General features: G+C 40.6%; 1 protein-coding gene across 6 annotated transcripts in view; it reads left to right on the top strand.

Moving 5' to 3' along the window:
- LOC311227032 (plectin-like) overlaps positions 1-16,483 on the top strand; it is a 145,912-nt gene that overhangs the window by 108,792 nt on the left and 20,637 nt on the right. For 4 of the 6 annotated variants that reach the window (XM_084312543.1, XM_084312544.1, XM_084312539.1 and 1 more), the window contains exons 20-31: positions 1,428-1,580; positions 2,405-2,559; positions 3,051-3,177; positions 5,303-5,486; positions 5,692-5,712; positions 6,199-6,356; positions 7,176-7,354; positions 13,234-13,372; positions 13,998-14,354; positions 14,803-14,886; positions 14,984-15,088; positions 15,265-15,363. In XM_084312543.1, coding sequence (XP_084168669.1) covers positions 1,428-1,580; positions 2,405-2,559; positions 3,051-3,177; positions 5,303-5,486; positions 5,692-5,712; positions 6,199-6,356; positions 7,176-7,354; positions 13,234-13,372; positions 13,998-14,354; positions 14,803-14,886; positions 14,984-15,088; positions 15,265-15,363 — 1,761 coding nt within the window. The remainder of the gene's footprint in view (positions 1-1,427; positions 1,581-2,404; positions 2,560-3,050; positions 3,178-5,302; positions 5,487-5,691; positions 5,713-6,198; positions 6,357-7,175; positions 7,355-13,233; positions 13,373-13,997; positions 14,355-14,802; positions 14,887-14,983; positions 15,089-15,264; positions 15,364-16,483) is intronic. The other 2 variants (XM_084312540.1, XM_084312542.1) reach the window with 1 other exon arrangement.

Genomic DNA, 16,483 nt, shown 5'->3' on the forward strand with positions numbered 1-16,483 from the left:
TGTGGGAATGGTCTGTTTAACATTGCTTAATCGCTCACTGTGGACAAGACAAAGATAACGGTCTGAAACAAGTCAGGGTGATACTGGAACCGTAAACACCAGTTTCCCAGAAATGTAATATATAGTAATATATAAAGTATATGATATATAAAATACATTTTCCACAACAGTATTAATCAATAAAACACTTCATAGGCCATACAATAAATGTACATTATTGCATGGAGACAACAACTTACAACAGAGTTTCAAACAATACCGACACACCTTTAACAGGATCCTACAGTTGTTTAACTTGGTTACTTGTCAAACATAAATTACTCTGCTCACTCCTTGTATTCACTAGGAATATTCTTGTTACAAAGATCCCCTCAATTTTATATAACAATTTATCTATAAGTCTTGACAGACACAACCATTCCACCAGACATGCTTCTGCACGAGGTTTTACACTACCAAAAGTGAGGTCGAATGCAATGAAGCGAACTGTCATGTTCCGTGGTATGCAGGAATGGAACTCTCTTCCCAGACATGTTAAGCAGGAGAATAGTAAATGTTGTTTAAAAATCGTGGTAAAACAACATTTTCAACCAGAGAAATTGACATTCCCTAATAGATAGTGTGTACGTAAATGAAAATGTATGTGTCTGATAAAGAGATAGGTATATATAGATGAAAAGGCATGTGTCTGATAGGGATATATTATTAAAAGATTGTATTATTGGCTGATATGAACATAGATAATGTATGTAAAAGCTAAATAGTATATTATGCTGTATTGTATTATGAATTAATTATGAGTAGGTATTATTGTATTGTATTATGAATTCATAAGGCGTATATATTGTTGTATTGTATTATGAATTTGATTAGGGTTTTATTGTTGTTTTAATTGTCTGTATGACATGTGAATGTTGTGAGTGTATAAGTCTGTAACTGTATTTTACGTGTTATGGACTCCAGGAAGAATAGCCCCAGCACTGCTGTGGCTAATGGGGATCCAAATAAACTTAAACTTAAACTACAGGACAATGTAAGATGTACTGTATACTGTAATGCCCATAGATGGTATATAACACTACAGATGTATAGATATATATATATATATTATACCACCATGTATATGTGTACCAGCCTGCTCCAAGGATGGGTTATGAAAAATAGCCAACATTAGCTAAAAATACTGTGATTCAAGACAATGGGCACTTGCTTGCAATATTGTCATCGTGGTTGTACCCGTGGTTGTACCCTTGTAAAGAATGAACCCTGATATATATATATATATATATATATATATATATATATATATATATATATATATATATATATATATATATCCTGTACATTCAGCACTATGTACATCAATGCGGTATTCATATTTGGATTGATACTTTATTGATATCCATATTTGATTGTGCTTTTAATAGGATGAAAAGGAGCAGCTGAAAGAGTTCAGAACTCACCTGGACGGCCTGAGCCGGAGGGCCAAGACCATCGTCCAGCTGAAGCCACGTAACCCTGCGACTGCCATCAAGAGCAAGCTGCCCGTCCAGGCGGTCTGTGACTTCAAACAGATGGAGGTGAGCAGGAAGCCACTCTTGTAAAAATGACAACCATGTTGGATCTGTGTTTGACAATATGACAACCATGTTGGATCTGTGTTTGACATTATGACAACCATGTTGGATCTGTGTTTTACAATATGACAACCATGTTGGATCTGTGTTTTACAATATGACAACCATGTTGGATCTGTGTTTGACAATATGACAACCATGTTGGTGGCTACCGAGAACATTTGTAATCCATGATGACAGATGTGGTTTAACTGGTGTGTTAGCCAATGTTGTTGCTAAAACAGACGATGCTGATGGTTTCAAACTGGGTGATACAAAGCCACCCTAAAAGGGCTGTTTGTAGATTCAACAGAAGGAATTATAGCAATGCAATGCTTTAGTCTAGAGTAAGTCACTAGTTAAGCTTATTATTATTATTTTTTTTAGCTAATGAGCTAGTTTTCATGACTTTTGGTACTACTCATATATGTCTTCTGTGAAATCCACATCATGTTGTTTTTGGCACAACTTTGTATCCCCATATTTTAAATAATTAGACATGTTTGTGTTATTCAACAAGAAAGTCTAGGACTGGAGGCAGGTGAAAGCAAAGCCACACTAGATAACAGTGTACTAGGTTTCAAGATTGATAACAATTATTTATGTATTTTTTATGTCAAAAATCATTGAACCTACTCTTTAATAGTGTGCAAAGCATTGATTGATTGATCAACTTTATGAAGTATACTGTATCATATCAGTATGATGTGATTAACAGTATAGTATTGACTAAATATATATAGTAATATAGTAGTACTTAAGCATCTGTTATGTGTCCTTTTTTCCAGATCACAGTACACAGAGGAGACGAGTGTGCTCTGCTGAACAACTCTCAGCCCTACAAGTGGAGGGTGCTGAATGATAAAGGCAGTGAGGCTACTGTCCCCTCCATCTGCTTCCTAGTTCCTCCCACCAATAAGGAGGCTGTGAACAGTGTAGCAGGGTGAGACAAGCTCCTCCTAACCTACTGTACTCGCTGTGGACTGTTCTTCATACACATGCACAGTTGCACACACACCAGGGGGTCGTTTCACTCTTAATTATCTCACGCTCCGCCCTCTTTTCTTGATCCTCTAATCACAACTGTTGTTTCCGAGGAAGCAGCAGTTGTTATTGGAGAGTCAGGAAAAGAGAGCAGAGCCCCTGTCTCCCTCTTGCTGAGATTTAACCCAACTTTGAAACTGAAATATAAATATATGATGTGACTTAAGTGACCAGTCATAATCATATATCATATCGGTAGACATCATGCCGCTTTCAGCCAGTAATTCAAAAGATTAATGTAGCACATGGCTGTGCAAGAAGAGTGATTCTGCATATTCTTATTCTTCCTTCCTTCTCTCTCTCTCTCTCTCTCTCTCTCTCTCTCTCTCTCTCTCTCTCTCTCTCTCTCTCTCTCTCTCTCTCTGTCTCTCTCTCCTTTCTCTCCCTCAGGCTTGACGGTAATCTGACGAGGTTGATGACGCTCTGGCAGACGATGCACGTGGACATGAAGTCCCTCATGTCCTGGCAGTATCTCATGAGAGACATCCACAGCATCAACACCTGGAACATCACCATGGTCAGAATACAACACATTATGACAAAAAGCAGACTTTAAAGGCACAATCTGTAGTTTTGGGAAGAAAACATGACAGTTAGTTACAAATGCTTAAAGGAAAACTCCAACATTTTGGGAAATTAGCTTATTTGCCATCTATCCTGGAGTTAGACAAGAAGATACATACCTTTTTCTTCTCTGTGCATGCAGTAGGAGTAGGACGATGTTGGGAACTAGGCTAATGGAGGAACCTACTTCCAGTGACTGATGCTAAGCTAGGCTAATGGTGCGTGTCTTCCTACTCCTACTGCATGCACAGAGAAGAAAAAGGGTATGTATCTTCTTGTCTAACTCCAGGGTAGATGCCAAATAAGCTAATTTCCCAAAATGTTGGAGTTTTCCTTTAAGACTCTGTTTCCTATCTCGACACAAATGCAAGAAATAACCTTTAGTAAACCAAGTGTGTTTGTATTGTAAATGTGGTCAATGGCCAAACAGGCCATTTTTAGACTCATGCAGGGAGTCAGTCATATATACTTTTTTTTTAATCTTTAAAGGTGACATGTTAAAGGTGTTAAAGGTGACCATATTGGCGGATTGCTCTGATTCAGCTCAGCCCCTTTCCTCCTCCAGTAAATCAGGCCATTTTGATTTGAACGTCTGAGTCACGTCATTCGGACGCTGGGTAGCGCACAGTAATGCGATTGGCTCTGTGGTTGGAGCTAATGCCCCCCTACTTCCTCATACTGCGAGGCAGTATGAAACCCGACACCTCTGCATACTCTGGAGAGAGAGAGAGAGAGAGAGAGAGAGAGAGAGAGGGGGAGAGAGAGGGAGAGAGAGGGAGAGAGGGAGACAGAGAGAGAGAGGGAGGGAGCACTTGGGGGGGGGGGGGGGGGGGGGGGACCTGCCGCGCCACACGGGAGGTGGGACCCTCTCGAAAATGAGGGGGGGGGGGGGGGCCTCCCTTCCTCCCCTCTCCCGTGTGGCGCGGCAGGTCCCCCCCCCCCCCCCCAAGTGCTCCCTCCCTCTCTCTCTCTCTCTGTCTCTCCCTCTCTATCTCTCTCTCTCTCCCTCCAGAGTATGCAGAGGTGTCGGGTTTCAAAGACGGCCTGTCTTTTTCTCTCTCTCTCTCTCTCTCTCTCTCTTCTCTCTCTCTCTCTCTCTCTCTCTCTCTCTCTCTCTCTCTCTCTCTCTCTCTCTCTCTCTCTCTCTCTCTCTCTCTCTCTCTCCACCCCCTCTCTCTCTCTCTCTCTCTCTCTCTCTCTATCTCTCTCTGTCTACCTCTCTCTCTGTCTATTCATTCATTTTCATTCATTCATTCATACCAGTCGCAGACTGTGTGGACTGACTGTCACTCAAAGTGCTTATGGGCGGAGCCAGGCCATAACAGCCTGAAATCTTGGAGCTGAAAAATGATGGTTTTGAGTACTTGATTAGAAATATAAAACAATGCATTTTCTTGAAAAAAACCTTACATATGTCTTCAATAGACTAACAGGAATTGTGTAAAGTTGCCCAAATAGTGCTAGGAATAGCAGTACATAGCCCCTTTAAGACTATTAGCTACAGTGCAGAGACACACACACACATGGTACCAGAGCGGCCAACAGAGGGCAGATGACTCTACCCCTACCTAGAACAAATAGCCTGGAAAACACTGTCAATTACAGGGCTGTGAGGTCATGGAATAACCTTCCAAGTAACATTCTTTATATCAGTGGAAAGGTATGTAAAAAAAAATATATATATATTGAATTTTTTGTTTTTTTCTATGACAAATGAAATAGATTTAATCTTTTTGTTATTATGAACATGGATTGCTTGATTATGTATGCGTTTATGTTTTATGTTTGTGCATGTCTGTCTTGGACCCCAGGAAGACTAGCTCGACGTCAAGGCGTCCAGCTAATGGGGATCCTTTTAATAAACAATACTGTATATAGTCAGTCACACTATTTTGACTTTTCAGCGGGTCAAATCTATATTCTAAAACTGTAGTGCTGCTTTAAGACGACAGGGATAATGATTATATTTGTGTTCTCATTAAGGCTCATTAAGGGGTGTCTCTCTGTCATTGAATTGAGTCATACCGCATGTGTTCAACGCGGTGTCCCTTCGTCGTTTCCTCCATCCATCCCGGCAGTTCAAGACCCTGCGGGTGGAGGAGTACAGGCTGGCGCTGAGGAACCTGGAGCTACACTACCAGGACTTCCTGAGGGATAGCCAGGACTCGGAGCTGTTCGGGGCGGAGGACCGCATGCAGGTGGAGAGCGGCTACAACAAGGCCAACCAGCACTACAACGGGCTGGTCAGCTCCGTGGAGCAAGGTCGGTCCCAGTCGGAATGGAATGTCATGTTCATCATCAACAACACATAGATCTTGTCATCAAGACACGTTCATGTTGTCATGATTTTTGGACACAAGCATTTGACTTGAAATCATTTTGTTGCATCATTTTTATTGTGAAATTCATTCTTGGTCATGGCTGTTTGTCTATGAGTTGCTGGTTGACTGTGTAATTCACGTTACAGGCTATGTTCTACCCACCGGAGGTAAGGTTGTTGTGGTTTGCAGTGTCGTGTTGAGTAGCTTCTGATTGGCTAATAATTATTTCCCCTTAGCACTAATAAGAGACTAAGGACTGTGTGTTTTGCTCAAGGCTGTTTCATTCCCCTCCTATCAACTTCACTCACAAATTCATCATCATTGTCATCATGTTGTCGTCTGTACATGTCGTCTCGTCTATACATGCATGAGTATCATTGCATTGCATTCAATGAGAATCAACATCTATAATAACCAATGGAATGAATCTGTGAAGCGGTCAATATGAAAAATAATCATTAATGAAGCCAATCATGCATGAGGCTGTGATGTTGCAGTGTGATAACTAATTTATGTCAATAATTTTATTGATTCTATATTTAAACTTGCAATATGTTAATGAGCTCAGAGCAACATGGCTGTATATGAAGGCCACGTATTGCATCCAAATGATCTATCTCTAGAAATAAACTCTTGTTTTCCCATCCGTCCAGGAGATCAAGATGAGTCTGTGTGCAGGACATACCTGACCAAGCTCAAGGACCTGCGTCTGAGGCTGGAGGGCTGTGAGACTCGCACTGTCACGCGCCTCCGCCAGCCGGTGGACAAGGAGCCGCTCAAAGCCTGCGCCATGAAGACTGCAGAGCAAATGGTAATGTCTGGGAAAATCACATGTATTATAGAGGACACACAGTACAAAGGGAATATGTTTTTTCTCTGGCAATAATGGTGAAGAGGTTGGAGGCCATTTGTTTTTCTGATTATATTGTCTGGCCCATCTATCTGTTTCCATCTTGAACATCAGTGATCCAGTGGTCTGTCTCTAAGGCTTTAATATGTTTCAATCTAACATCATGTTGTTCTGTTTGTGACTAGCATTGCTTCATACCAAAAATACTTTACTTTCAGGACTGTTGTACTTAGAATTAAAATGACTAGTATAGTTTTATTTTGATGGGTTATATTTGTGGAATTGTGAATCCAAAATAAATAAATAAAAATATGTGTTGCACCGTAACAAGCTACATTTAACTCACAACAAGTATGAGTTGTTATTCAGTTATGAGATTAGATATGTTGATTAGCATCAGTGGAAGGTCTTTCCTGCCTTTGCAGGGCCTAAAACAAATCAGTAAAAGCCGACAAAACATAAAACCCAGGCTAACTGACGTCAAGTCACAACTTTTCCCTGAGACTTTGAAGATCCTGTTAGGAACGTGTTCACTGTTTTATACCAAATTAAGAAAAAGTGGCTGTACACTTAGTCCCCGTTTGAAATCCTCCTCTTACACCTTTTCAGGTTGTCATTTACACATCATGTCCCAATGACCAATAAACAGCTAACAGGCTTCTTAATGTTTACTTGGAATTGCCTTGTGTATGCCTAGAACTGAGCCTGTTGTTTGCGAGTATTACCAGGTTTGTGACATTGAATATGTGTCCTCGTCCCCACACCGTTGCTTGGTGACAGAAAGTGCAGTCAGAGCTGGAGGGTTTGAAGAAAGACCTGAACAGCGTGGCTGAGAAGACGGAGGAGGTCCTGGCCTCCCCCCAGCAGTCCCACACCGCCCCGATGCTCCGCTCTGAGCTGGACATCACTCTGAAGAAAATGGACCACGTCTACGGCTTGTCCTCCGTCTACCTGGACAAGTAAGCCTTCTGTTTTTGACAACCATTTCCATCCTATTACCGTGATTAATAAAACATACTTTATTTTTTTTATTTTTTTTTAACATAACATAAATTTAGACACACAAGCATTAACAGTAAATATCCTAAGTAAATCACAGGATTATACATTTCAAATCAATATAAATGTAGTTTACGGGATATATATACCTAATACTTGCAATCCAATCCAATACATATGCTCTTGCTCGCTCTCCCCCCCCGGACCCCCACTTGGATAATCCATCCATTTTCATTAGTTTCTAACCAGGAACTACAATTCATATGCTAGCTTTTATTCTCTCCACCACTTCTAACCAAATTGCAATGTTAGTTTCACTGATACCTAAAATTCTTGCTGTAGATATCTCTAGATAAATCACATCGAGATAGGTAAGAATCCATACTTGTCTAAGTCCCATTCTGTTCAATCTTATAGGAGTCAGGTATGTCCTGTGAATATAATTAAGATTAATTTGTTGATGATCCGGGTTGCGTGATGCAATTCGAACGTTTGCCCAGACTTCTTGCCAATCAAAATCTACTTCCAAATCTGGTATATCCCTCCTCCATACTAAGTCTAGGGGAAGGATTTCATACGAAGACGTTAGTAAGTGATGATAAAAATCAGATACGAATCCTCTCGATGTCTCTCTTTCATAGAAGAATTTGTGATATCTGTGATGCTCAATTGGTATTTTTAATGGGACTCCATGAGCCTTTAAACATTTTAATAACTGTGCGTAGAAATAATATGTGCAACTGGTGAGGTTAAATTTTGTATGTATATCATGATAGCTACAAAAACCCTGTTTGTTGAAAACATCTCCCAATGTATGTATGCCCTGCTTTTCCCATTTTGGGTATCTGATAGGTCGTTTCCCAATAAGGAGTTCATTGTTATTGAATAGGGGAGTATGGCTATGCCAATTATGTTGGTTAGTATATTTCTTTTGTGTTTCTCGCCATAACCGAATCACATGTGTAATAAGAGGGCCAAATTTCACTTCGCATTGCTTAATTGATAGTTTGGTGTATACTATGTCCTGCAGTCTATGTGGTGCTACTATCTTTTCTTCTAAGTTTCTCCAGGATACTGATGCTTGGGAGTCAAACCAGGTTGTCAGAGTACGCTTTAAAATAGTGGTAAAAGTCTGGGAATGCTAATCCACCGTCGGCTTTGTTTCTCTGTGCTGTGAATCTTTTTATTCTTGGAGGTTTATTATTCCAAACAAATTTATATGCGGTGGAGTGTAATTTTTTCCAGTAACCATCAGGAGGGGGTAGCGGTAACATTGAGCTAATGAAGTTGATTCTAGGTAAGACATTCATCTTAACTATTGATACTCGGGCCTGTACTGAATTTTTAAGTTTGGACCACCTGTCAAAGTCGTAATTGATCTTATCTTGGACTTTTGTGTAATTGTACTTCACCGTTTGGTTTATAGTAGGGAATACCTCAACTCCTAAACATCTGAAGTGTTTTACCATTGGTATTTTTCCTGGAAGGAGCATAGTCTTTGCAAGGGCGTTAAGTGGTAGGAAGGCCGACTTTGGCCAATTTATCCTAAATCCCGATAGATTGCCAAAGTCATCAATCAACTTGAGAAGATGAGGCATTGAGGTGGTAGGGTTTTCCATGAACAATATTACGTCGTCCGCATATAAACTAATATGATGTTGTGTGCCCTTGATTGAGATTGGTTCTATGGATTGGGATTGTCTTATATACTGTGCTAAAGGCTCTAATGATAAAGCGAATAGTCCGGGACTAAGAGGGCAACCCTGTCTGGCGGAGCGCGATACCGGAAAAATTCCGGAGGTAATTATACCTGTTGTGATCATGGCCGATGGGTATAATACTTTTATCATATCAATGAATCCGTTTCCTAACCCCATCCTTTCTAGTACTGCCCATAAATAAGACCATTCCAACCTATCAAAGGCTTTCATCGCATCCAGGGACAGCATTGCTATAGGTGGGTTGACATCCTTGCTGGCATCTAGCACATGTAGTAACCGTCTTATATTATCCGTGATCAAGCGGCCTCTTATGAAGCCAGTCTGATCCGGATGAACTAAAGTTGTCATATGCTTTTGAAGTCTGATGGCTAATACCTTGGAATAAAGCTTGATATCGGTTCCGAGGAGACTCAAGGGTCTATAACTACCGCAATCGGTGGGGTCTTTGTCTTTTTTTAGGAGGACAGTTATAAGTGCAATATTGTCAATCTTATTGAAATTCCCCTCCTTGATTGAGTATAAAATCATATTAAGTAATAGGGGTCCAATTACATCCCAGCATGAGAGGTACAATTCTGGTGGGATACCGTCCCTTCCAGGAGCCTTACCAATTTTCATTTCTGATATAGCCTCCCTATGTTCCTCTAGTGTGATGGGTGTTTCTAATTGTTTAGCGTCTTCCTCTGATAGTTTAGGTAGGTTAATTTTATTAAGATATATATCCATTTTGTTTTGATCGAAGGCCATTTCTGATTTGTACTACAAGTTGGAGTAAAACTTTTTGAATGTCTCGTTGATTTTATTGGGGTCTGTAACAAGTCCTTGCTGGGCCTTAATAGTAAAACTACTCTGCTCTTTTAAACCCGACAACTTGGAGAAACTCAGCCTTCTCCAGGAGTGCCTGCTCGGCATTGAGAGCTGGATGGGGAGTAACTTCCTCCAGTTAAATGCAAATAAAACGGAGGTGCTGATCGTAGCAGCTGAAAAGACTGCAGCTAGAGTGGCCACTCACTTGGGGTCCCTTAAAGACAACATACGTCCCCACCTGAGAAACCTGGGTGTTGTCTTTGACCAGGCCATGAACCTAGACAAACATGTCAAAACACTCACACGCACCTGCTTCTTTCACCTCAGAAACATTGCAAAACTGCGCACCATCATATCTCACTCTGAACTAGAACTATCCGTGCATGCTTTTATTTCCTCTAGGCTTGACTACTGCAACTCACTTTTCATCTGTCTCACCAAATCATCCACAGATAAACTACAAATGGTCCAAAATGCTGCAGCCAGGCTACTCACAAGGTCAAAAAAATCATGTCACATCACTCCCATTTTGGTATCCCTGCACTGGCTCCCGGTACACTATAGAATTCACTTCAAAGTCCTCACTTTCACTTTCAGAGCACTTCACGGTCAGGCCCCTATCTACATCACGGAACTCATCCATCCCTACACAAACACCCGCTCACTCAGATCTGCCGATCAGCACCTCCTAGTGATCCCCAGGACCAGGCTAAAAACAAGGGGTGATCGAGCCTTCGAGGTGACAGCACCAAGGCTCTGGAACGCTCTCCCCCTGGACCTGCGAACTGCCCCCTCTGAGAACTCTTTTAAAAAACAACTAAAAACACATTTGTTCAGGCAGGCTTTTAATCACACATAGGCGCCTTTTTCTGTTCTATAGTGTTGTTTTAATTAGTGACTCATGATTTTATCCAAATTCTTTTATTCTACTTTTTCTATCTGGTTTCACTGTTTTTAACTGCTGTTTGTCTGTTGTCATTTATTTCTGATTTTGTTTTTATTGTGTTTTTATATTAAGCTGTAGTGTAAAGCACCCTGTGCATTCGTGCTGTGAAGGGTGCTATATAAATAAAGGTCATTCATTCATTCATAGGGATATCTGCAAATTTTGCATTGGCTCGTATCTGCATAGCTAGTAGGTGACTTGGTTTAGAACCATGAAAGTAATAATGTTGTCTTGTGTTACGTATTAGAAATTCAGATTGTTGTCTTAAAATGGCGTTAATCTCTTTTTTTTTAACACATCAATTTGAGATTCCAATCGATCCGAGTAGTTGTATTGTGAAGAGGAAAATAATGAAGAGTAAAGCGTTTCCAGCTCTGCCAGTTTTGAGCAACGATTCTTGCGTAGTTTGGAAGAAAAGGTATCTGTGAAAGTCTTGATAAATCCCTTTACCGACATCCATAATATTCTGGGGTCCTGTCTCGATTCCGCATTCTCCCGCAGGAATTCAACAAGTGCTTCTTTGAATTGTGTAGTGAATTCATTGTTTTTCAGCAATTTCAAGTTAAATCGCCATCTTGGGGCCCGGGATGACAGTATACCAAATGATCCTTTTAGTAGTAAATAGCAGTGATCTGATAATGCATTGGGAACCATTTCCACCATAATTATCAAATAGTCTAGGGGATGCAAAGACATAATCTATCCTGGAGAATGTGTTGTGTCTTAAAGATTGACAGGAGTACTTTCGGGTCATTGGGTTTAGTGATCGTCATAGGTCATTTACACCTGTATTCTTAGACCAATCCTTTAGTGCATTAGATGCTTTTTTCTGCTCATTGGAAATAGGGGGATAAGATTTATCCATCCCGGGATCCCAAATGGCATTAAAATCTGCGCCTATTATAAATGAGTATTCAGGAAGGTTTAACGTTTTTCTAGTGAGTGTAGCGTAGAAGTTAGCCTCGTAAAGATTTGGGGCATATGCCGCTACCAGTGCTATTTTCCTGCTTCTGTATATAATTTTAGCTATGGTTATCCGACCATCTGTATCAGACCATACGTCCTGCAATTCAATATTCAACTTCCTTTTCACGACTATAGCAACTCCACGGGAGTTGTTCCAAAGGAAGAGTGGCTAATGTTATGGTATTTGTTGTCCGCTAGCCTTACTTTATCTTCCACTAAAAGGTGCGTTTCGCTTAAAAGAGCCACATCCACCTGTTTGTTTTTCATCAGTGTGAGCACGCTTTTGCGTTTATTTCGGTTGTTTATACCCCCAGTGTTCCAAATCATTATATTCAAACTAGCCATAATCTATACAAGTTGTTGTGTATTTGTTTGTAATTCGTCTGGAGTACGAATTCACTATGGATATATATCCAATCATTGAGGTCCTGTTGAGCGCCGAGCTTAAAAACATACATATATATATATAATCCCCTGATCCCCCCTCCCTTAAAGAGCCGTAGAAGGTACCTATTTGATACCTCCTTCGCGTACAACTCTATCCTATTTTGCACCTCCGGTCAGCCCAGAATGAGCAATTTATCCTAAACGTTCCTATGTAAATTACCATAGAATCTAAACTTTTAATTCTAATTTAATAGAATGTCACCTGTGGCCAAGCCACTCTCCCGTTAATGTAATTAAACAAAATGAAAAATATACATCAATTAGTATACTCATTTAAACATCTTGTTTTAACCTTCTACTAACATGTATTGGTTAGAACATTTCAGAAATAAAGAAAAAGAAAGAACGATGTTTAGAATTAGATTATCGAAATCCATAAAATCAGGGAATAACTACTTAATTTTTTATTAATTTTTTTTAAATAACTTTGCATGTTTACACATCTAGATAACAAGGAGGTTTTTAAATACTTGTATGGAGATCGTCCCCCGTCAAGAGTGGTCATTAATCTGTTATGATGGTCGCTGTTCTTCCACATCTATTTCATGTACAAGTCTCATATCGTTGTTATTTTCCAGGGCCATCATTGAAAAAGGCATTGTATTCCAGAATGCTGTCAGCCGATCATGACTTGCAGATTGTTGTTGTAATGTTCCAGTACATTCCTCGTGTCATAGAACAATATCAATCCAGTGTATTCCAGTATATTCCATTATGACACAGCCTTCAAGAAAAAAAAGAAAATAGAAAATTCTAGAATGTTCCAAAAAGTCGGTATCAAATCATGACCTGCATATTACCATGAATCTATATATATATAGTGTTTAGCGTTTTATATAAAAAATTTAAAATTTTACTTTTTATGTCTTATACTGTTTATCTTGAATGCGGTTTAATTTTCACCAAGAAGGCTTTAGACATTTTAGTTACAGTGTGTGCCTTTTGCTGTCAGGCTGAAGACCATTGATGTAGTCATTCGTAGCACCAAAGACGCAGAGGACACGCTGAAGAACTACGAAGCCCGTCTGCGTGACGTCAACAAGGTGCCGACAGATGAGAAGGAGGTGGAGAGCTACGGCAGCCAACTGGAGGTATTTCTTCTGGAATGGGATACATGTACTGCATTCATACAGTACTATATGAACTGGTGGTCTGTCACATGGTTCTTCTGCATTTTGCAATAAGGCTGCTCTCTCTCTCTCTCTCTCTCTCTCTCTCTCTCTCTCTCTCTCTCTCTCTCTCTCTCCTCTCTCATCCACTCCATTTCTATCTCTTTCTCTCTCTCTCCTTTCTCTCATCCCCTCCTATCTCTCTCTCTCATCCACTCCATATCTCTCTTTCTCCTTCTCTCTCATCCCCTCCTCTCCCTCATCCCCTCCTCTCTCCCTCATCCCCTTCTCTCTCTCATCCACTCCATCTCTCTCTCTCTCTCTCTCTCTCTCTCTCTCTCTCTCTCTCTCTCTCTCTCTCTCTCTCTCTCTCTCTCTCTCTCTCTCTCTCTCTCTATCTCTCTGTCTCTATATACACCATGTACCTGTTTATTGCACTGTTTTATTGGATTATATTAATATGTTGTACCACTGTATTTTATTGGATTCTATTATATGTTGTACCACTGTATTGCACATCGTCGCGGGCAAGACCAGCCGCATTTCATTGTATACCTGTATGCCGTGACAATTAAAACTCTTGAATCTTGAATCTTGAATCTCTCAGAAAATGCGTGGCGAGGCAGAGGCTGACCAGGTAGTCTTCGACCAGCTGCAGGACGAGCTGAAGAGGGCGACTGGCATCACCGACCAGATGACACGGGTCCACAGCGAGCGCGACGCGGAGGTGGAGCACTACCGCCGGCTGGTCAGCCGCCTCCAGGAGCGCTGGCAGGCCGTGTTCGCCCAGATCGACCTGAGGCAACGCGAGCTGGATCTGCTATGGCGGCAGATGCGTTTGTACCGGGAAAGCTACGACTGGCTCATCCGCTGGATCGGCGAGGCCAAGCAGAGGCAGGAGAAGCTTCAGGCCGTGCCCATCGGTAACAGCAAGGCCCTCAAGGACCAGCTGGCGCAAGAGAAGGTATGGTGGGAGTAGAAGAGTTCCACTGTGCCTCTTCTCTGGTTCCATGAGTATTTTAACCTCTGGTGAATATTCAGCTCAGCCACAATAGCTTTATTGTTCAAAATAGAAACCCAAAGGCTCTCCAAAATCGTAAAATAGTAGCATAGTTTAGCATAGATTTTAAATGAGGCTTAAACCCTAACAATCCAAGGTCATAAAGTTAATTTAATTTTATTTACATAATAACATTTGAGCAGCTAACCACAATTTTCCATAGAGAAAGTATCTCTGGAACCACAGGGAGCAGCACTGCAGAGCTCTAATAGCTGTTGGCCATGGAAGGGGTGTGGCTTGTAAAAATCTTTGGCTGCAGTATTTCATCAAAACATACACACAGTATGAATATTGATCATGCATTGTTTTGAGACCAGTGTCGTCTATTTAACCTTCACCTTTGTCTTCACAGAAACTCCTGGAGGAGATTGAGAAAAACAAAGACAAGGTTGAAGATTGTCAGAAATATGCAAAGGCGTATATTGATTGTGTCAAGGTACAGTACAGAAACGGCCCGTTTCAGAAATCCAAATGTGACTTTGTGGTTTGACCTAATCTTTTCTCTATGTTTTTGTTTGTTTTTGTTCGCTCAGGATTATGAGCTTCAGGTCGTGACTTACAAAGCACTCCAGGATCCGATCGCATCTCCTCTAAAGAAAAACAAAATCGAATCTGTATCTGACAATATCATCCAAGAGGTAGGTGTTACCACAAGACACTCATACAGTTTAATCTCAGAGACTCTCTTTCTCAGCTATGCTTATTTTAAAAGTGCATTAGGTCTGGAAACTCCCATGTTGATGAGTGAGAAGTGAGTTAGGAGGCTTGTCGGACATTTTTCCTGTATCATGTGTTAACTTGAAATGTCTTTCAGTACGTCACCCTGAGAACTCGCTACAGCGAGCTGATGATTCTGACCAGCCAATACATCAAGTTCATCACAGAAACACAGCGCCGCCTTGAGGACGACGAGGTAATTGCAAAATTGCTGAAGGCAGCAGCCAATAGCTGCCTGTTCTCCATAACTTAAAATGCACTAACACCACAACAACAGCAACAACAGCAACAACAACAACAACAACAACAACAACAACAACAACAACAACAACAACAATCTGCTCTTATGAACTCATGTATGGGAAATAATACATAGTATTATTAACTTATACATAAAATTATTTCGGAATGTTTGCACTTGGGATAGTAGTACCATTAAATGGATCCAGCGTGATAGGATACTGCAAGACTACATTAGTATGCTACGGTGTTAGGTAAATACTGTCCAGTGCTAGTGTTGCAGCACATCACATCCACCACCAACAGGTCCTGTCTCTCATTCACCTACACTGTGTAATTTGTCATAAATCTGTCACTTGAGTTACAAGCTTACATACGACACTGATTCAGTGCAGCTATTAGACCCCTAATCCAGTCACTTTTTAATTTTTAGCAACTGCTTGTCCTGCGATTCATTTATTTATTTATTTGACTGTAATCTCCCACACACGCTTCTTTATATCTACTTCCTCACAATTATTATTTTCAAATGACCACTTTGACTTTTTTCCCCCTTTCTCAGTCTCTCTTATTTTCTAACCTCTAATTTTTGTTTGCTTCTTTAAAAATGCTTGCCAGTGCTTTGTCATGATGAATATTATTCATGTTTGGGGCGCTTAAGAGATGAATACCCCCCCCCCTCCCAAAGCACAGGTATTTAAAAAAAAATAGAAAAAAATCCCCTCCATACGTGTCACTTCCCTTTTACATCACGCCTTTGTCTCTCTTGTGACTCTTGTTTCATTACATTCATACTAATCTCCATGTCGTTGTCTGTTCTCAGACATACCGTAGTGCTACTTGATCTTGGATTTTTGCTTCTCGTAAATTCCATTTGAATCCAAGCTCATTTTGTGTTGTGTTGTAAAAGAAAATCATTATATGTTCCGCTGCATCACTACACATGCTACTCCTAAAGGTGAAGGTACCCTGGCATAGCAGGACTGTAAAACTCTGACCTTTGATTCGCTGCAATGCAATTCCTTAGGATGTCTTTGCTATTTTTTAAATGTTTGTTATTAATTGGCTCTTTTATA

This window comes from Notolepis coatsorum, assembly GCF_963971535.1.
Source record: "Notolepis coatsorum genome assembly, chromosome: 4".
NCBI classification, from domain to species: domain Eukaryota; kingdom Metazoa; phylum Chordata; class Actinopteri; order Aulopiformes; family Paralepididae; genus Notolepis; species Notolepis coatsorum.